General features: G+C 41.4%; 1 protein-coding gene across 3 annotated transcripts in view; it reads left to right on the top strand.

The window, feature by feature from the left end:
* PRKAR2B (protein kinase cAMP-dependent type II regulatory subunit beta) overlaps window positions 1-16,308 on the top strand; it is an 89,160-nt gene that overhangs the window by 19,476 nt on the left and 53,376 nt on the right. For all 3 annotated transcript variants that reach the window (XR_005838631.1, XM_040644386.1, XM_040644385.1), the window contains exon 2: window positions 4,297-4,332. Coding sequence is in view for 2 of the 3 variants with exons in the window: in XM_040644386.1 (XP_040500320.1) it covers window positions 4,297-4,332 (36 nt within the window). In the remaining variant the exon portion in view is untranslated. The remainder of the gene's footprint in view (window positions 1-4,296; window positions 4,333-16,308) is intronic.

Genomic DNA, 16,308 nt, shown 5'->3' on the forward strand with positions numbered 1-16,308 from the left:
CACGAAGATCTTAGGTGATAGCTCTTAAAAATGTTAGGAGTTTAGTATATTTTTGAATCATATGTGCTTGTTTTTTCAGGCAGATAATACATTTCATATTTTTTTCCTTCTGTATTTTCCTAGTCTCCAGTGGTGTGTGTGTGTGTGTGTGTGTGCGTGTGTGCGTGCGTGTGTAAGTAAATACACACAGAATAACCCACAGGATAGGAAAATCTGAAGGTGGAAACCGAGAGTCTGGGAAAACTAAATTTGACTTGTCACATTTGAAAACATCATCTGTTAACCTTTTTTTTTGTGTGTGTGAATTTATACTGCTGTTTATGTAGTATATTTTGAAAGTGGTAATATTAAAATTGATCATATTAGCTCACAATAAATAAACATCAATCTTTCACATTTGAATAGGAATTTATAGCTTATAGGCACTTTCAAAGATTTTTTTCTTTTTTTTTGGTTTTTATGGGTTTTTTTTTTCTTTTCTGAAGTTCTTTTAAAATTCTTTCCTAAAACCCCCCTGAAAGGAGGCAGACAGGTCTTACTCCTCATATTTTAAAAGTTGAGAATTTAAGTCACTGTGACACCATCCCTCCCAGGCCCACTGACTCCAGTGGGTGGCCCTGCCTGTGTGGCAGCCTGTCAGGGCTACAGATGTCGGCCCGTCCTTCCTCACCTTGCTCCTGCTCCCCGTCTCTGTAGTTGGTTCCTGAGAGACAGAGTAGCAGGCGGACCGGAGCCAGATATACGTGGCTTTCTTCGCAACAAGGCTTCCCCCCTGAATCGCAGTGTTCGGTAGCTAGACTAAAACAATCTAGAGAAATTGTGGAGGTTACCGTTAGCTTGCCAAAAGTTTATGCAGGGAACACTTGTGCTCCATCCGTGCAAGTGGGTACGGAGGGATGTGGATGTAAGGGATGGAGTTCTTGGTAGTTGCTGTCTAAACCCGGTGTTCACCGGGACGCGTGCGTGGCTCAGTCGGTGAAGCGTCTGCCTTCGGCTCAGGTCATGGTCTCAGGGTCCTGGGATCGAGTCCCGCATCGGGCTCCTTGCTCAGCGGGGAGCCTGCTTCTCCCTCTGCCTGCCGCTCCCCCTGCTCGTGCTCTGTCCCTCTCTGTCAAATAAATAAATAACATCTTAAAAAAAAAAAAAAAAAAGCAAAACCCAGTGTTTACCTTGACTACTGCAAACCACTTGCTTGGTGCACCCGGCTCTTTCACTGCCCCATCCCACACCCCGTTCACTATTGGGAGGTGGAAACGATAGTCATGTGACAGGTCTACTCACAATTTAAAAATTGAGACAATTTCTAGCAAAAATATAAAAGAGACATAAAGGAAGGTAATTTATAGTCAGTAAAGTGAGGACATTTTTACAGTAAGGCTCAGAGATCCTGATTTGCTTTACATCGGTATACCAGCAGGTGTGTACTTCAGTGTGTTCACGGAAGGCATAATGTAGTTATGATTCTCCCACTTACATGTGGAATCACTAAGAATATAAAAGCTGCAGATGCCATCCGATCAAGTGTATTGTACTAGCGATTCAAACACCTTAAGTGGCTTTGCAGCAATGACCTGATTTTTTGAAATGATGAATATCTATTGGTAAAATTCCAAAACAAAACAAAATACAAAAAGCCCCACAAAATTCCTTTAATTTATGTTGTAGCTGTGCTGTGGAAAATTTAATGTAAAACTGTGTAAAATAACTGTGTTGATATATAAACACACTTAGGATCTAGGATCTGATGGTTATAAACCAACTTTTTTGCCAACTTGAATGTCCAGATGCCCATTGGGATATTTGAAAGTAGTGCAGGATACAGTAGTGGGATTCAGGACGTCCCAGATGTCACGGACGTCCTCAGAATTATTGTGACAATCGAAAAGATTGCCCCCACCCCCGACAAAATCAGAATATGCCTTCGAGATGGTGATGGGACTTGGGTTGAAAATCTCCGCCTTTCACGCATCAGAAAGACTTGGAAACCTAAGGTATCCCAAGAGAACAAAGACTTCCCAACATTTCAGATCAGAAGCTCCTTGTACTGTGATTTCATTGTCTGGAGAGGCTGGAGAGGGCAGGAGGAGAATGTCTGCTCTAATTTTTCTCCAAGGCTGATAGGTTTTCTGTCTTCTCTGCCTTTGTCAGCCGGCACTATCTCCTCTGCATTCTTGTGGTGAAGTGTTTGGCACCCTCTCCATTCCCTGTCCTTGGAGCTTGCTGGGGAGGCTTTCTGCAGACGAGGTTCTGAAGGAGTTGTGAAAAAAAGAGTTTGAAAGTGTTCAGGAAAACTGATGGGAGTTGTTTTTTTTTTTCTTTTATGTGGTGAATATACATAACATACAGTTTACCTGATTCAGGGTTTTATGTAAGTAATTTGTCACTTTGCAAATATATGGCTCAATTATTCTGGTATATAGATAATAACAATTTTATCTCTCTTGATCAACTTGAAAGCTATAATTTTCTATAAACCATAGCATTTTAATAGTTGGGGATTTTTAATGGGGATTTAATAATTTGGTGATAATTTCACCAAATCCTCAGTAACAGTGGGAATCAATATGGAAGGAAATATTTACCTATTATTGTGTGATTTCAGGAGTCAGTCTTTTTGCCTTCTGTTCTCTGTGAGGCAGCATTTTGGTGCTAGATGTGTGCAGGTTCAAATTCTCCAGCCCTGCCACAGAGTGGCTTTGCGATCTAGAGCAAATCAGGATCTCTGAGCTTTACCGTTAAAAATGTCCTCATCAGTAATATGGTGATGCCGATATTTAATACAGTGGTTGCAAGGATTAATGTAAAACATTTAACAGTTTTCTTCTAGTACTTGTTCCTCTGCATCCACATTTTTCATGTAGTATAACCACAGGGCAGATAAAATCTTTGTCTTCCTTTTGAACTCAATCTGTTTCCATAGTGTAAACAATTTATATAATTACTGTTTTAAAAGTATCAAAGTATTAAAAAGTATTATAATATATAATGACATTCTGCCACCAAATATACTGTGGACACGGTGTCCTTTCTGTGTATAATATGAACCTTAAATTTACCTGCTTACCTCAAGAAATAAAGTCTTTAAAAACCTCCCTTCTTGACATAACTGTGAGCAGAACCAGGAGGAAACAACAGACCTGGTTGAGTCCGGGCACTGGGGCCATGGGAGGCTTCCCAGGTGAGTGATGATGCACTTCCCCACCCCACCTTGAAACTGCAGCCTTCAGCATGCAGATTTGGAGGCCTTGACCTCCAGGTTGCATAGAAATGATCAAAACTATAACTGTTAAATCTGAGAATAGCAAGGATATACTCACTTAACAATGATTTCAGTATACATGAGCATTTTTCACTTTGTTCCCTATTTTTTTCATTGTAAAAATGACACGGCCAGATAGAAGTATATTGTTGACCAAGAAAGAATGCACTGAAAATTTAAGCAGACGGGCCTGTTTTTTAAATTAGAATTGCAGTTCGGGTAAAAACCTGAATCTGAGGTGGTTCTTGGATCCGAGGAAGCCAAAGAGAGGGCAGGGTTTTAGAGTCAAAGGGCTGAAGGTGTAGTTCTCATTCAGGTCTTCCGTGCAAACCAGGGAGTGAAAAGAAGTTAGCTGGGATTGGTTGGGTTAATATGCAAATGAGGGGTTGAAGCTTGTTAATCTGCTTTGGGGCCTTTTGAAGTGAAGAGTGAGGCTGATTCAGGTATCTTGAGGAGAAGGAGGTCAAGTCCCAGCTGAGAGCGGGCAGCTAGCTGAAGGGTTTTTTAAAAAAAAGTTTGTGGTTTTTCCAATGAGGATGTGAATAAATTCCACTTCCTTCATGGCCTCCCGATCCCATGTTAAGAAACTCTGTTAGCTAGGGTTGCTTGCTGCATTTTGAAATCCCCTCTTACAAGACATTGATTTTTCCTTCTCTAGTAGTATTTCTGTAGGATAAATCTCTAAAAGTAGAGTTAATTAGAGGACATAAGAACCTTGTATGGCCCTCGATGTGATTGCCACATTGTTTCCAAAGACATTATATAGATTTACATATCGATCCCCAGTTAAGTAGTTTCAGCCATACAGAAGTTGGGATTTTTTTTTTTTAATTTCAAATGTTTTGTGGGGGACTAATTTACGAGGCGAAATATTGATTTTAATTTCTACTTCTTGGCTACTAGTGAATTTAAGCTTTTAATCTTTTTTTGGTGATATTTCCTCTTGCATTGCTTATTCATTCATATTTTTCCTCTATTTAACTTACGTAATATGTATAACGATGTGTAATCATATTATTCTGCTTTTTTTCTTTTAGCTCCGGTAATAAACCGATTCACAAGGCGTGCCTCGGGTAAGTCAGACCGTATTATGGGTTTTGCTTATTAATGGTGACATTTCATAAATGATAGTGGTATTGGACCAGAAGGTGTGATGAGAAAAATTGCTGTGGAGTAATGATTTATTTGTTGGTGGTTATCCCTGAAAACCAACCATCTGATAGAATAATGAACAAGGACATGATTGGAAATAACCTCTGCGAGGATAAACCCACACTGTGCACTGAGGCTGATGCACCTTTTTAAATGGAGCCTCTCACCCCAATTTGTCTATTCCTGCTCTTGATTTAGAAGATGGGTGAAGGACATCCTAGAAATGGTGGGTGGATGAGCGATAGGAAAAGGGACAAGGAACAGGGACCAAGGATAAGGGACAGGAAAACTCTGCAAATGGAGATACAGGAACTTGTCCTCAGTGGGGCACTTTGGAGGAGGAGGCGTGAATTGCTCTACCTTTGTTAATGGCCCTGAGGCTCTTGCTCTCTTAAAGATACCACCATAACCTAATGCATATTCCCCGGGATAGACCTTAGCTACTAACAGGTGCTTGCATTAGATTCACAAATACTTTGTACTGTCTGCACTGGTGGAGAATACCGGCCACAGTTGAAAGCATTTCTGTCCAAAATGGTTTAAGTAAAGTGAGTTTGGGCATTGAAGTGGATAAACTATTTGGAAGATTTACTTTTGTGGAATGCCTTCTTCTCTGAAGACAGAGGACAAATGAAGTGTTACTATGTTTGATGTGAGAAAATTACTCTTTCTTTTAAATACACTGGAATTTTTTTGTGTTGAAAAGCACAAGATAAACATTTCGAGCAGATCATTTCTGATGTTTATGTAATACAATTGAGTAACTTATTTAATAAAATTACCTCATTTCCATCTGTGATGTATTATTAAAGGTGTTTAAAGGTTAAGTTTTATTTTTAACTTGTCATCAGTTACTGGTACAACTTATTCTCATTATATAGTGACCAGGCGTAAGAGGAAAAAGACCGGGATTAAAAAAATGTGCTCTATTGGGATAGCGTCTCCTTTATCCTCCTGAACTTTTTGTAATCTGAAGACATTTATTTTAAATGTTGCAAACAAAGAGTGGATTGTAATGACTTTTGTGGCATGAGGAATCATGTTTATGTCAGCAAGGCATCAGATGATACCCAAAGTAGAGCCATCGAGCGTGACGGTGTTGTAGTGTAGGGGTTCTGTGAGCAGTGGCGGAAGTAAGAGAGGAGCAATAAGAGAGAATCCATAGTGTGATATCTTGTCTTCATGGTTAAAATTCTTTCCGCAGACATGTAGGTAGGAGTCTTAGAATAGATCATCTCCCTTTCTGCCTCAAACTGTATGACATCAGACATTTATATCTGGGCAAGTTGCATTAGTGTGTGTTGTACAGTAAACTTATCATTAGTCGATGGGTCAGGGGCTCTATCGTGTAGGTTAGCTCTGAAGCATCATTATTTTAGTATCTCCATCACCACTGAATGTGTGTCCAGTGTATCTCAGTAAGACTTGGCTGGAAATGTAGAGAAGACGGAATGCCAGCGAAGAAACCCACAGTAAGTCAGATGTTGTGTTTATTTCTAGAATGACAGGCATAGGAAATGTCAGTGAAAACAACAGGAAACAATTTGATTTAAAGAAAAATAAACAAGGTGATATCAAGTTCAGGAGTTGAGTTACACCTAGCAATAAGCCTTGAAAGGAGTAGAATTGTTACCCTAGGAATATAACACACTGGAATTCATTATGAGAATGAATCTTGACATTGATTATTTTATGTGCATCTTTGGTCTTTGGGGCAACGGAAATAAACTTATTTTTACTATCTTATATTTACTTACATTTACTACCTTAGATAAAAAGAACAGTGGTATAGGAAGGAAAAAAAGCAATGAGACCCTATTAATCATCTGCCTGTCTATAATTTATTTGACTTTTTTTTTTTTTAAGATTTTATTTATTTATTTGACAGAGAGACAGCCAGTGAGAGAGGGAACACAAGCAGGGGGAGTGGGAGAGGAAGAAGCAGGCTCCCAGCCGAGGAGTCTGATATGGGGCTTGATCCCAGAACGCCGGGATCACGCCCTGAGCCAAAGGCAGACGCTTAATGACTGAGCCACGCAAGCGGCCCTTGACTTTCTTATTTTTTGTAAAATTTTATCTAAAACTTTTCTGGCAAAGAAGAATATAGAAACAGTCTTAAACCATCTTGAGGAGGAAATCCTGTAGTTTTCTTTGTTAACTTAGTGGCTAAAAGTAATTTAATTTAGTAGTAGAGATATATATCAATTTATTTTAAAGTATCATTTCCTGAAACTAATAAATTATGTCTACTTATAATGTAGAAATTCATATTTGATAGTTAACAATATTTCTTAGCATATCTTTTTCTTTTTTTCTTTTTTCTTTTTTTTTTTTTTTTAAAGATTTTATTTTACTTATTTGACAGAGAGACAGCCAGTGAGAGAGGGAACACAAGCAGGGGGAGTGGGAGAGGAAGAAGCAGGCTCCCAGCAGAGGAGCCCGATGTGGGGCTCGATCCCAGAAGGCTGGGATCACGCCCTGAGCCAAAGGCAGACGCTCAATGACTGCGCCACCCAGGCGCCCCAGCATATCTTTTTCTGATGGAATTTTATTTCAGAAATAATTTTTTCTTTTCAGAAATGAACTGTAAAACTTACGTAAGACCTATAACTTAGGGGGAAAAAAATAAGCCAGGTAAAATCAACCAGAAGTTTATGTGATGCAAGAGTTCCTTTCTTATTCATTTATTTTTTAAATAATAATTATAACAATAAATGCTGTATAATATACAATAATATACTATGTGTAATGCTGGGTATTTAGTCACTGTTGATAGAATGAAACTGGAAAAGAATATGTTACAATATATTTCTAAACTTCTGCCTGAGTTTTCTAAATCTTCGAGGTTTTGGCTTTTGCTATTCCGACTGCATCTTGCAAAAATAAATAATTCAACTGGAGTAATTAAAACAAAACATTTCTCCCTTTTATGCCTTTTTCTCATTATAGTTCAGGAGGATGAGGGGATGTTTACATTAAGAAAGTGTTTAACAAAGACATTATTTAGGATCATTTTTGCACCTCTATCACACTGTTGCGGCTAACCTCTTTTCATGTGTTTTCAGTGCCTGCCCACAAACCTGTCAGGTTTTTTTTTTTCTATAAGTAGAAGTGTCACTTAGCATTTTCAAACAAATTTCCCAGAATCTTAAGAGTCTATAGAGGTTTCAGGGCTTCCTAAGCTCATTTTCCACTAGGTGTGGTAATGAAAAGCATACAGTAGGGGATGATTAATGGCAACAAATACAGGTGGGCGTTAGATTGGTTAAGTTCTACAAAATATGATTGAAACTGTCAAGTGTCTTCTGAAATGTAGATGACATATATCTTTGGTATCCTTCTGACAGCACCCCATAACCTTAATTTTATCATTTATTTATTTTTATTGTTTATTGAGCTGTAGTTGACATATCACGTTGTGTGTGTTTCAGGTGTACAGTGTGTTGATGTCATACATTTATATAATACAGTATGATTACCCACAGCCTTATTTTTACACAGTACCCCATAATCCTTTTTTGAATAAAAGAAATACTACTATTTTTTTTAAGATTATTTATTCATTCGACAGAGAGAGAGACAGCCAGCGAGAGAGGGAACACAAGCAGGGGGAGTGGGAGAGGAAGAAGCAGGCTCCCAGCGGAGGAGCCTGATGTGGGGCTCGGTCCCAGAACGCTGGGATCACGCCCTAAGCTAAAGGCAGACACTTAACGACTGCGCCACCCAGGTGCCCAAAGAAATACTACTTTTGTTCTTTTTTAAACCCATTTCTATTCTTAGTAATCACTTCTTATCAGTATGTCTTTATTAAATACACAGAAGTCACACATAATCTATTTTCTAATCACATAAACTAGTATGTGGTTATAAATAACATACATAAAATTAACACAAAATACACATAATCTCTTAGAATTTTGATGGAATTAGAATTAACACTGACAGTTTGGAGTATTTTGGAAGGTTATTCTTCTTGGTGGAACTATGGAAATATACCATTTATTCTTATAATTATTATTAAAAAACAATGGTAGTGGTAGACACAGTCGTTTGATAAATCGTTGAAGAGTAAAACTTTATGCGGACAACAGCCCTGTTCTTTGTTCGTCTAGTGTATTATATGGGAAAGACTCTAGAGTGTGGGGTTTCACAGACTTGAGTTCAATCTACCCGTTTACTGTGCGAGTTTGCACGTAAGTTATTTACCACATTGAGTCTTACTTTCTTATTTTCACTTTCTTTCAGTTTGGGATCATAAGAACTGTAGTCACGCTTGTTGTAACGGTTAAGCTAGATGGTTTTTATAAAGCGCAGTGGCTAGGCTCCCAGAAATGTTAGTGGTCGACCATCTTCTGAACATAGTTTAAAACAAAACAAAACAATAAAACCCTCAGTGCTGTGCCTTAGCCTGTCATAAATAAGCCTTAGAGAGTCGTAACACTCTTTGATATCATCCTTTAATATGGGGCATCTCCTTTTACTGTTTGCACGTTATGGTTTTTAGAAAGATTATAATGGTTTTCCTCTGTGGTTTTGTCTCTGAATTGGAGGGAAAAAAAAAAGAAAGAAAAAGAAATTTCTCATCACTCTTGAGACAGAGTGCTGCTCTCTGATTTTGTTTTAACCCCAGGATTTTATTTTGAAAAAAGTCAAGCTTATAGAACAGTTTGAAGAATTGTTCAATGATCACTTTTCTCTGGATTTCCCAGTTGTTCTTCTTTTGCCCCGTTCGTAGGCCCTTCTCCTTCCTTCCGTATGCACACTCATACCCACACTTTGTTTTTGTATTCTTTTTACGGAATCTTTCAGGAATTCTGAATACTTCGTGTGTGTCTCCTAAGAACAAGGTCATTCTTCTGCATAATATTACACTCAAGGAATTTAACCTTGATACAGTGCTGTTATCTATAGAGTCCAGTGTCCTTCATTGTCTTGGTATAGCCGCTGTTCCTCTCTTTATCTGAGCTGACTCAAAGATTTTATATTGCATTTAATTTTCATGGCTCCATTTTTCTGATCTTTCATAAACTGACTCCCGAAAATTTTCGAAGTCTGCTTTTCTTGAAGTTCTGAAGGTTCTCCCTCCCAATGCTACAGTTCCCTGTATCACCAGTTGCATGGGCACATCCACTGTCTGGTCACCGTGCCCCACTGGTGTCGGCAAAGCCTTTGCATCGAGCATTGCTTTATTTAGTACTGCTTTCCCGGACTGCTGTTGAGTGTTACTTGCTCTAATGCGTAATTATTTCTTATAATAGAAGTGAAAATGGAACTCCAAATTATGAATTTGGTAATTTTCTTTTCTCATGTAGATAATTAGCCACACTTCAGTTTTTAGCCATAATGTGAGCATTGAATTTTATAGTATATTTTTAACAGAGCTAAAATTTTGATAATTTTCCCTACACTGGCATTTGGAGTAATTCAGAGGTGAAATTAAGTCTTTAAATTTCACACACCCACTATGTAAAATGATATATTAAAAACTCAGTAAAATCACCAAAAACAGAAAATGATTAGTCCCCAAGATAGTAGTGAAATAACAGAAGTTCAGATCTTTTATTGACTCCAATTCAGGGAACATATGCTTCCTTGATTCAGGGAACATATGCTTCCTTTTGTTTTGTCGTGGAAATATTTTGTAGCCTTGGTGTTCATTGTTTTTTCTTTAAAGTGATTTGATGAGAGCTTTTTAACCCTCCTATTTTTTTTTCAAGAGGTCATTCTCACGTTGTCAGACTAATTTGCTGGAGTGAATATATTTACATTTATATTTTATTTTTGAAATGAACTTCATTTTGAAAGCTCGCTTCAAGCTTGGTAATTACCAACACTAGATAATGCATATGGGGAAAATATTCCTTTAATTAACTTCCTAATTCATTCTGCAGACATTTAGTGCACCCCTACTATGCGCCAGATACAGTGCAGGGGATGCACGGAGGGTAAGATAGGGCCTTTAGGAAGTTCAGTGTAGCAGGAAAGCTGGCTGTGACTGACTCCGTGTGGTGGATACTGTAATACCCACAAAGGGAAAAGGAGAAAACTTACAGTTCTTGCAGGGCATGGCTCACAGAAAAGGTGCCGGTCATTACGGCTTATAATGTGGGTTTCGACAGGAAAACAAGGCGAGTAATTTGTGCCTTATCACTAAGCTAGCTGTATTTATCATGAAGTCCTTGCTCCCCGGGTGCTGCTTGCACCTTGCCTCAGCCCGGAGTACCTGTGACATGGGTGCCCATGGCCATGGACAGCAGGGGCTTAAAGCCAGGATTTACTTCTGCCCTTTACTTACCATTCCTTCAAAACTTTAACATCTTTCTTATCGGAGGAAGCAGAATAGGCTCTGGGTTCAGAGAGACCTAGGTTGGAATACCAGCCCTGCTACTCACAAGTGTGGGAGGGGCCAGGGAGCTTAGTCACCTTGCTAAGGCTCGAATTTCTCCAGGTATACAATGGGGATAATACATATCTCACAAGATTGTTGTAGTGATCAGACAGCAGATAATCCATGAAAAAGGCAAAAGAGTATTCTCTCCAGTTTGGTTTCACGGTGTGAGCCTGTCGTCCAGTTTGTCTCCTGCATACACAGGGTCGCCAGGAGCCTGGACTAGATGGAGAGGTGGGTCAGAAGTAGCTGCAGAGCTTGACGTGGGGAATTCATTAGAAAGATGACAGCCAGGGGGAGGCCGAAATCAGGAGGTAGAGACGGTTTAGCTGAGGCAGCAGGATGAGCCCAGAGGGGCTGACACTGGGCAAGGGGAGCAGGAAGAGAGTGTGGAGAGTGGACCTGGAGAGCTTGTCTGAGATGCCAGAGTGCAGCCCGCAACTTCTTCCTCCGGTGGGCTGGAAGCGGTTCCAGGCCCCTTGATGCACCTGTTACCTCTCTGTGCCCGGACTAATCCTCCGCTGTGGTTCTCTGCAAATAAACCCGAGTGAGCAGAAGGAGTGCTGCTCCTGTCTCGTCCAGCCCTCTTCCCTCCCCTCCTTCATACTGGGCAGTACTGATTTCCTGGCATTTGTCAAGCGTGGCGTGTTCTTGCACGCCTTAGCACGCTGTGGGAAAGAGAGCCCAGTGCAGCCCGTGGGCAGTCTTGAGTCTCTGGTTCTTCTTTGTTAGGCCCAGGAATGCTGACAGGCTCTTGAAAGGCCACTGAGAAATTCAATTCTCTCTTGAACTTAATTGCATTTTGTTCAAGTTGTCTTTGAGCCGTCCAGGGAAGGGGAGAGGAAGGCGGTAGTAAAACATGGTCAGTAGTTCAGGGCAGGGTGGGGCGCAGGGCAGGCTGTCTCCTGCTCCCAGGGTGGTGTCCTCAGACCTTCACGCCTGCAGTGGTGGAGGGACTTGGCTGAGGGCTTGGGAAGCCCCTGTAGCCCACTGGGGCCCTTGTGTGTCCTGGTTGCTGGACACTGCCCTGTAGAGTGCATATGAGAGGATAGAAGGCGCACCCATTCTCTGATTATGATCAGAGTTCACGTCTCTGTTCCACAAATTCTCTGTGTGAAGGATCAGCCTCCCTGCCCCGAAATCCACTGCAGACCAGTACTTTCATGCAATAGGATAATATGGCCGCTGCAGTACCAGCTTGCTGCCATAGCCCCTAAGCACCCCCACTCTCTGCTTCTCTCACTGGGGACTGCTGTGCATTAAGGGGCCATGACTTCGGTGTGCTCTGTAGGAGATCGAAATGATCTCCCAAAGGAAAATTACACATTCATCCCCAAATAACCGATTATTAAACCAAAACCAAAAACCTTATTTTACTACTTTGGCATTTTATTAGAACGGATGGCAGTGTGAACGGTGCCCCCTGGACAGTGGTGGGAGATACATGTTGCCTGTGCCCGGCACCTGCCCGTTCACATTGGGAGCACTCCAGAGGCTTCGCTTCTCTGGCCTTCCTGCAGTTCGCCCCCCCAACCGTGTCCCCTGCCCTCAGCATCCTTTCTTTCCCTCTGGATGCCACCTGTCTGTAGAGCAGGTACTCAGGCTGCTGGTACTGTTTGCAGATCATTTAATACGGTGGCTGTTTGTTCCTACATCTCGTTCCCTCTCCTAAGCTGTGAGCATTGTAATTAATGAATTGAGGGGAAAGAAAAAGCAGGACGCAAAGTAAGAAAGTGGGAGTCCTAGCGGAATGGGGAGATTTGGCCAGACGTGCACAGTGGGGTTTAAGATTCCTGAGGGAAGGACCAGCAGGTGTGTGGTTATGGGTGAGGCTGAGGCTAAGAAGACTTGAGGATGGGCTTGGACCCCGAAGTTGTCTGTGATGATGGCAGAACTGGAATGTGAAGAGCACAGAGACAGACACCTGTCAGGAGGGGCACCTGAACCTGTGAATCTCAGAGACACCCCTGCATTGGCACGGGGGTACCAGGTAGGGGTGTGGATGCCCGTGTGGGGAGCCAGGAGAATCCCTCACTGTCTTTTGGGTCCTGCTGGGTGCAGGGAGTGGGGCCTTCTAAGAGAGGTGGTGTTCCCAGAGAAGAACCAGGTTTCAGCTAAGATGAGGATATGTTGGGAGTGCTTTGTAAAAACACTTGAGGGTGTGGGCGAAGTGTTGGGAAGGAAGGTGGGAAGGGATGGGAGGAACCCGTAGGTCAGAAGTTCAATTGAGCAGTTACCGTTGCCAGGCACCGTACAGGGACCATTGCATTGGGAATGGCAGCAGCAGATGCTCCCTGACCTTGAGATACTGCAGTCCAGTGGGGAAGCTTGAAGGAATGTGGACATGAACTTGGGGAGAAGGTGGTTGTCCGGAGTCTTGCATCTTGTGGATGACCGAGGTGACAGAGCAAAGCGGGCGTGGTTGGATCAAGGGTCTCCACGTTATAATGTATTCCCTAAGGATGCTTGCTTAAACTTTCTTTAAAGCTAATTCTGTTAGATTTCCAATGAGAGCACTTTATCTGATATTACCTGGAGTACAATGGACAGTGTGGTGTAGAAGTGAAGAGCTTGGTTTTGAGGTCGTTCTGTCATTTCTTGATCAAATACTCAACGAGGCCCTATGATGGGTTTGGCGTGGAGGCAGACAGACATTGTTTAGGACCTTGGACTGTACCACTTAGGAGCTGTGTGACCTCGGGCAACTTAGCTCACTGTCTTCTCTAGAATTGGGTTGTTGTAATTCATGAGTGAATGCAGGCAAAGCTCTTTTTTTTTTTTTTTTTTTTTTTTTTTAAGCGCAATGGCTGGCACAGAGCGAGTGCTAAATAAACTTTTATATATCCTTAGGCTCAATTTGTTAAATTTTACACTAGCAAAAATACCATAATATTAGTATCTCTGCTATTTTCTCCTATAATTTTTTTTTTAAGATTTTATTTACTTATTTGACAGAGAGAGAGACAGCCAGAGAGAGAGGGAACACAAGCAGGGGGAGTGGGAGAGGAAGAAGCAGGCTCCCAGCAGAGGAGCCTGATGTGGGGCTCGATCCCAGAACACCGGGATCACGCCCTGAGCCGAAGGCAGCACTTAACGACTGAGCCACCCAGGCGCCCCAATTTTCTCCTATAGTTTACCCCACTTTATTTTAATTGGACGGAGTACACAATTCTGTGTCTCTCCTACAGCTAATTCTTCTACCCCAAACTTGGATTGACATAACATTGTATCAGCATTTATGGGAGATGGGAAAGAGTTCTCTCAGATGTAACATCCTTTAGCTTTTTAGATAAAAATCAGAACAACTTTCGTCTCCCCTAGATTATAAGCTGTATTCTTAGAGTATTATTTTGAAAATAGATTGATCTGCCTTTTAAAATTTAACCTTTAATTTTAATCAGGTGTGTGTATAAATGCAGGCTCCCCACCCCCCATCAGATTGGACCAGCTGCTTCTAGATGCTGATTGCTAGAAGTGTTCCTGTTACTGGGTTCTTAGTCTCTGAGAGCCAACAGTGTATTTTATACTAGCTAATCATTTGGTCATGTTTTCTGATACTTAAAAAATTAATGACACAACTGAAAACCAAAAAGTAAATCTGGATCTTCTCTTTCTTTTACTGTCTTCAGCCTTGGGTTACTAAAATTGGAGAACGTTGATTTTGTAGTTTTACTAAGGCAATATAATTAAGCTGCTAAAAAATTTAAATATAGATTAATGGTATATTGTTTTCAGAATGGTAGAAAAAAGGAGCCTTTCATTTGAAAGACCAAATACTTTAAATAATTGTGTTGTTAGACCTGTTTCAAGGAATTATGAATATTATCTTTATTGACCTCCATCAGAAAAGGTAGACCTCACCCTCTCCTTAAGTATTTAAAAAAAATTATAAGTTGTAGCTCCCATTTAAAAACAGATGTAGATAATTTAATATGCTCATTGCATAACATAAAGTAACAGGGTAGCAGACACATGGTATTTCAGAAAAGGTACATGGCTTTCTACTGTGAGGTCATTTTCAGAGCTGAGTTTCCACAGGTGGCTGGGTGGTATTTGCAGTAGAAACTGAAGATTTAAACTTACCATAGGTACTCCGATGGCTTTCTAAAAATAAACTGCTACTTTTGGGGCTCCTGGCTGGCTCACTTGGAGGAGCATGCAACTGTTGATCTCAGGGTGGTGAGTTCGAGCCTCACATTGGGTGTAGAGATTACTAAGAAAAACAAATTTAAAAAAAATTAAAAATAAAAATAAACTGCTACTTTTACGTTACGTTTTTATTTGGCCTTTTCACTTCCTTCAGATCTTTTGGCCCTGTTAGTGTTGCTTTTCTTTCTTCAGTGCATTTACATGAGGGGGACAGTTTATTTAAGTATATTTTTTAGATTGAGAGCTGTTCTTGGAATTAGAATAATGAGAATGCTTATAAACCAGAATTATATTTTTACAGATTAAAAAATAAACATTTATGTTATATCATATTGACAATGAAATTTGAAGTTAAATGAAAGTATAATTTTTCTTTACTAAAATCATCTTTTTAGAAGGGATTCTTGATGTTAAACTAGAGAGCTGGTGGGACCAAAGTCTCCTAGATGGTTGTCCAAGCTGTAGGGGAGTCACACTGCGTGTCCCAACCCTGGACGGAGTCACGCTGCATGTCCCAACCCTGGAAGGAGTCACGCTGCGTGTCCCGCCCCTAGACGGAGTCACACTGCGTGTCCCACCCCTGGACGGAGTCACACTGCCTGTCCCGCCCCTGGACGGAGTCACACTGCGTGTCCCGCCCCTGGACGGAGTCACACTGCCTGTCCCGCCCCTGGATGGAGTCACACAGTGTGTCCCAATCCTGGATGGAGTCACACTGCCTGTCCCGCCCCTGGACGGAGTCACACTGCCTGTCCCGCCCCTGGACGGAGTCACACAGTGTGTCCCAATCCTGGATGGAGTCACACTGCCTGTCCCGCCCCTGGACGGAGTCACACTGCCTGTCCCGCCCCTGGATGGAGTCACACAGTGTGTCCCAATCCTGGATGGAGTCACACTGCCTGTCCCGCCCCTGGACGGAGTCACACTGCGTGTCCCACCCTGGACAGAAATTCTGAGGCAGAGGTCCTTATATGTTTTCAGGGCAGCCTATGAGACCTATTTAAAGCTAAACTGAGGCATATTAAAAATTTGGAGAGTTTATTTGAGCAAAAATCTATTCAAATTGGGCAGCATTCAGTCTAGCAGATAGAAAGGAGCTCCAAGGAGCTGTACAAAAAATAGAGACTTGTAGGCAGAAGGGAGTAGAAACAACCTACAAAAGTGGGTTGGTTACTACAGGGTCACTTTCTTTCTTTGGGGGGATGGCAGGGGTTTGCCTCCTGGTGCTGACTAGGGGGTGCCTGGTTGCCTGGCGTAAGATTCCATCTCTGGGACAGCTGGAACGGTCATAAAGTCTCGGTTTGGTGACATGGGGCTTAGCATAAGTGACTCCATTTTGGGCCTTTTGTCTTGTTTTTCA

This window comes from Ursus maritimus, unplaced genomic scaffold, assembly GCF_017311325.1.
Source record: "Ursus maritimus isolate PB19 unplaced genomic scaffold, ASM1731132v1 scaffold_3, whole genome shotgun sequence".
NCBI lineage: Eukaryota > Metazoa > Chordata > Mammalia > Carnivora > Ursidae > Ursus > Ursus maritimus.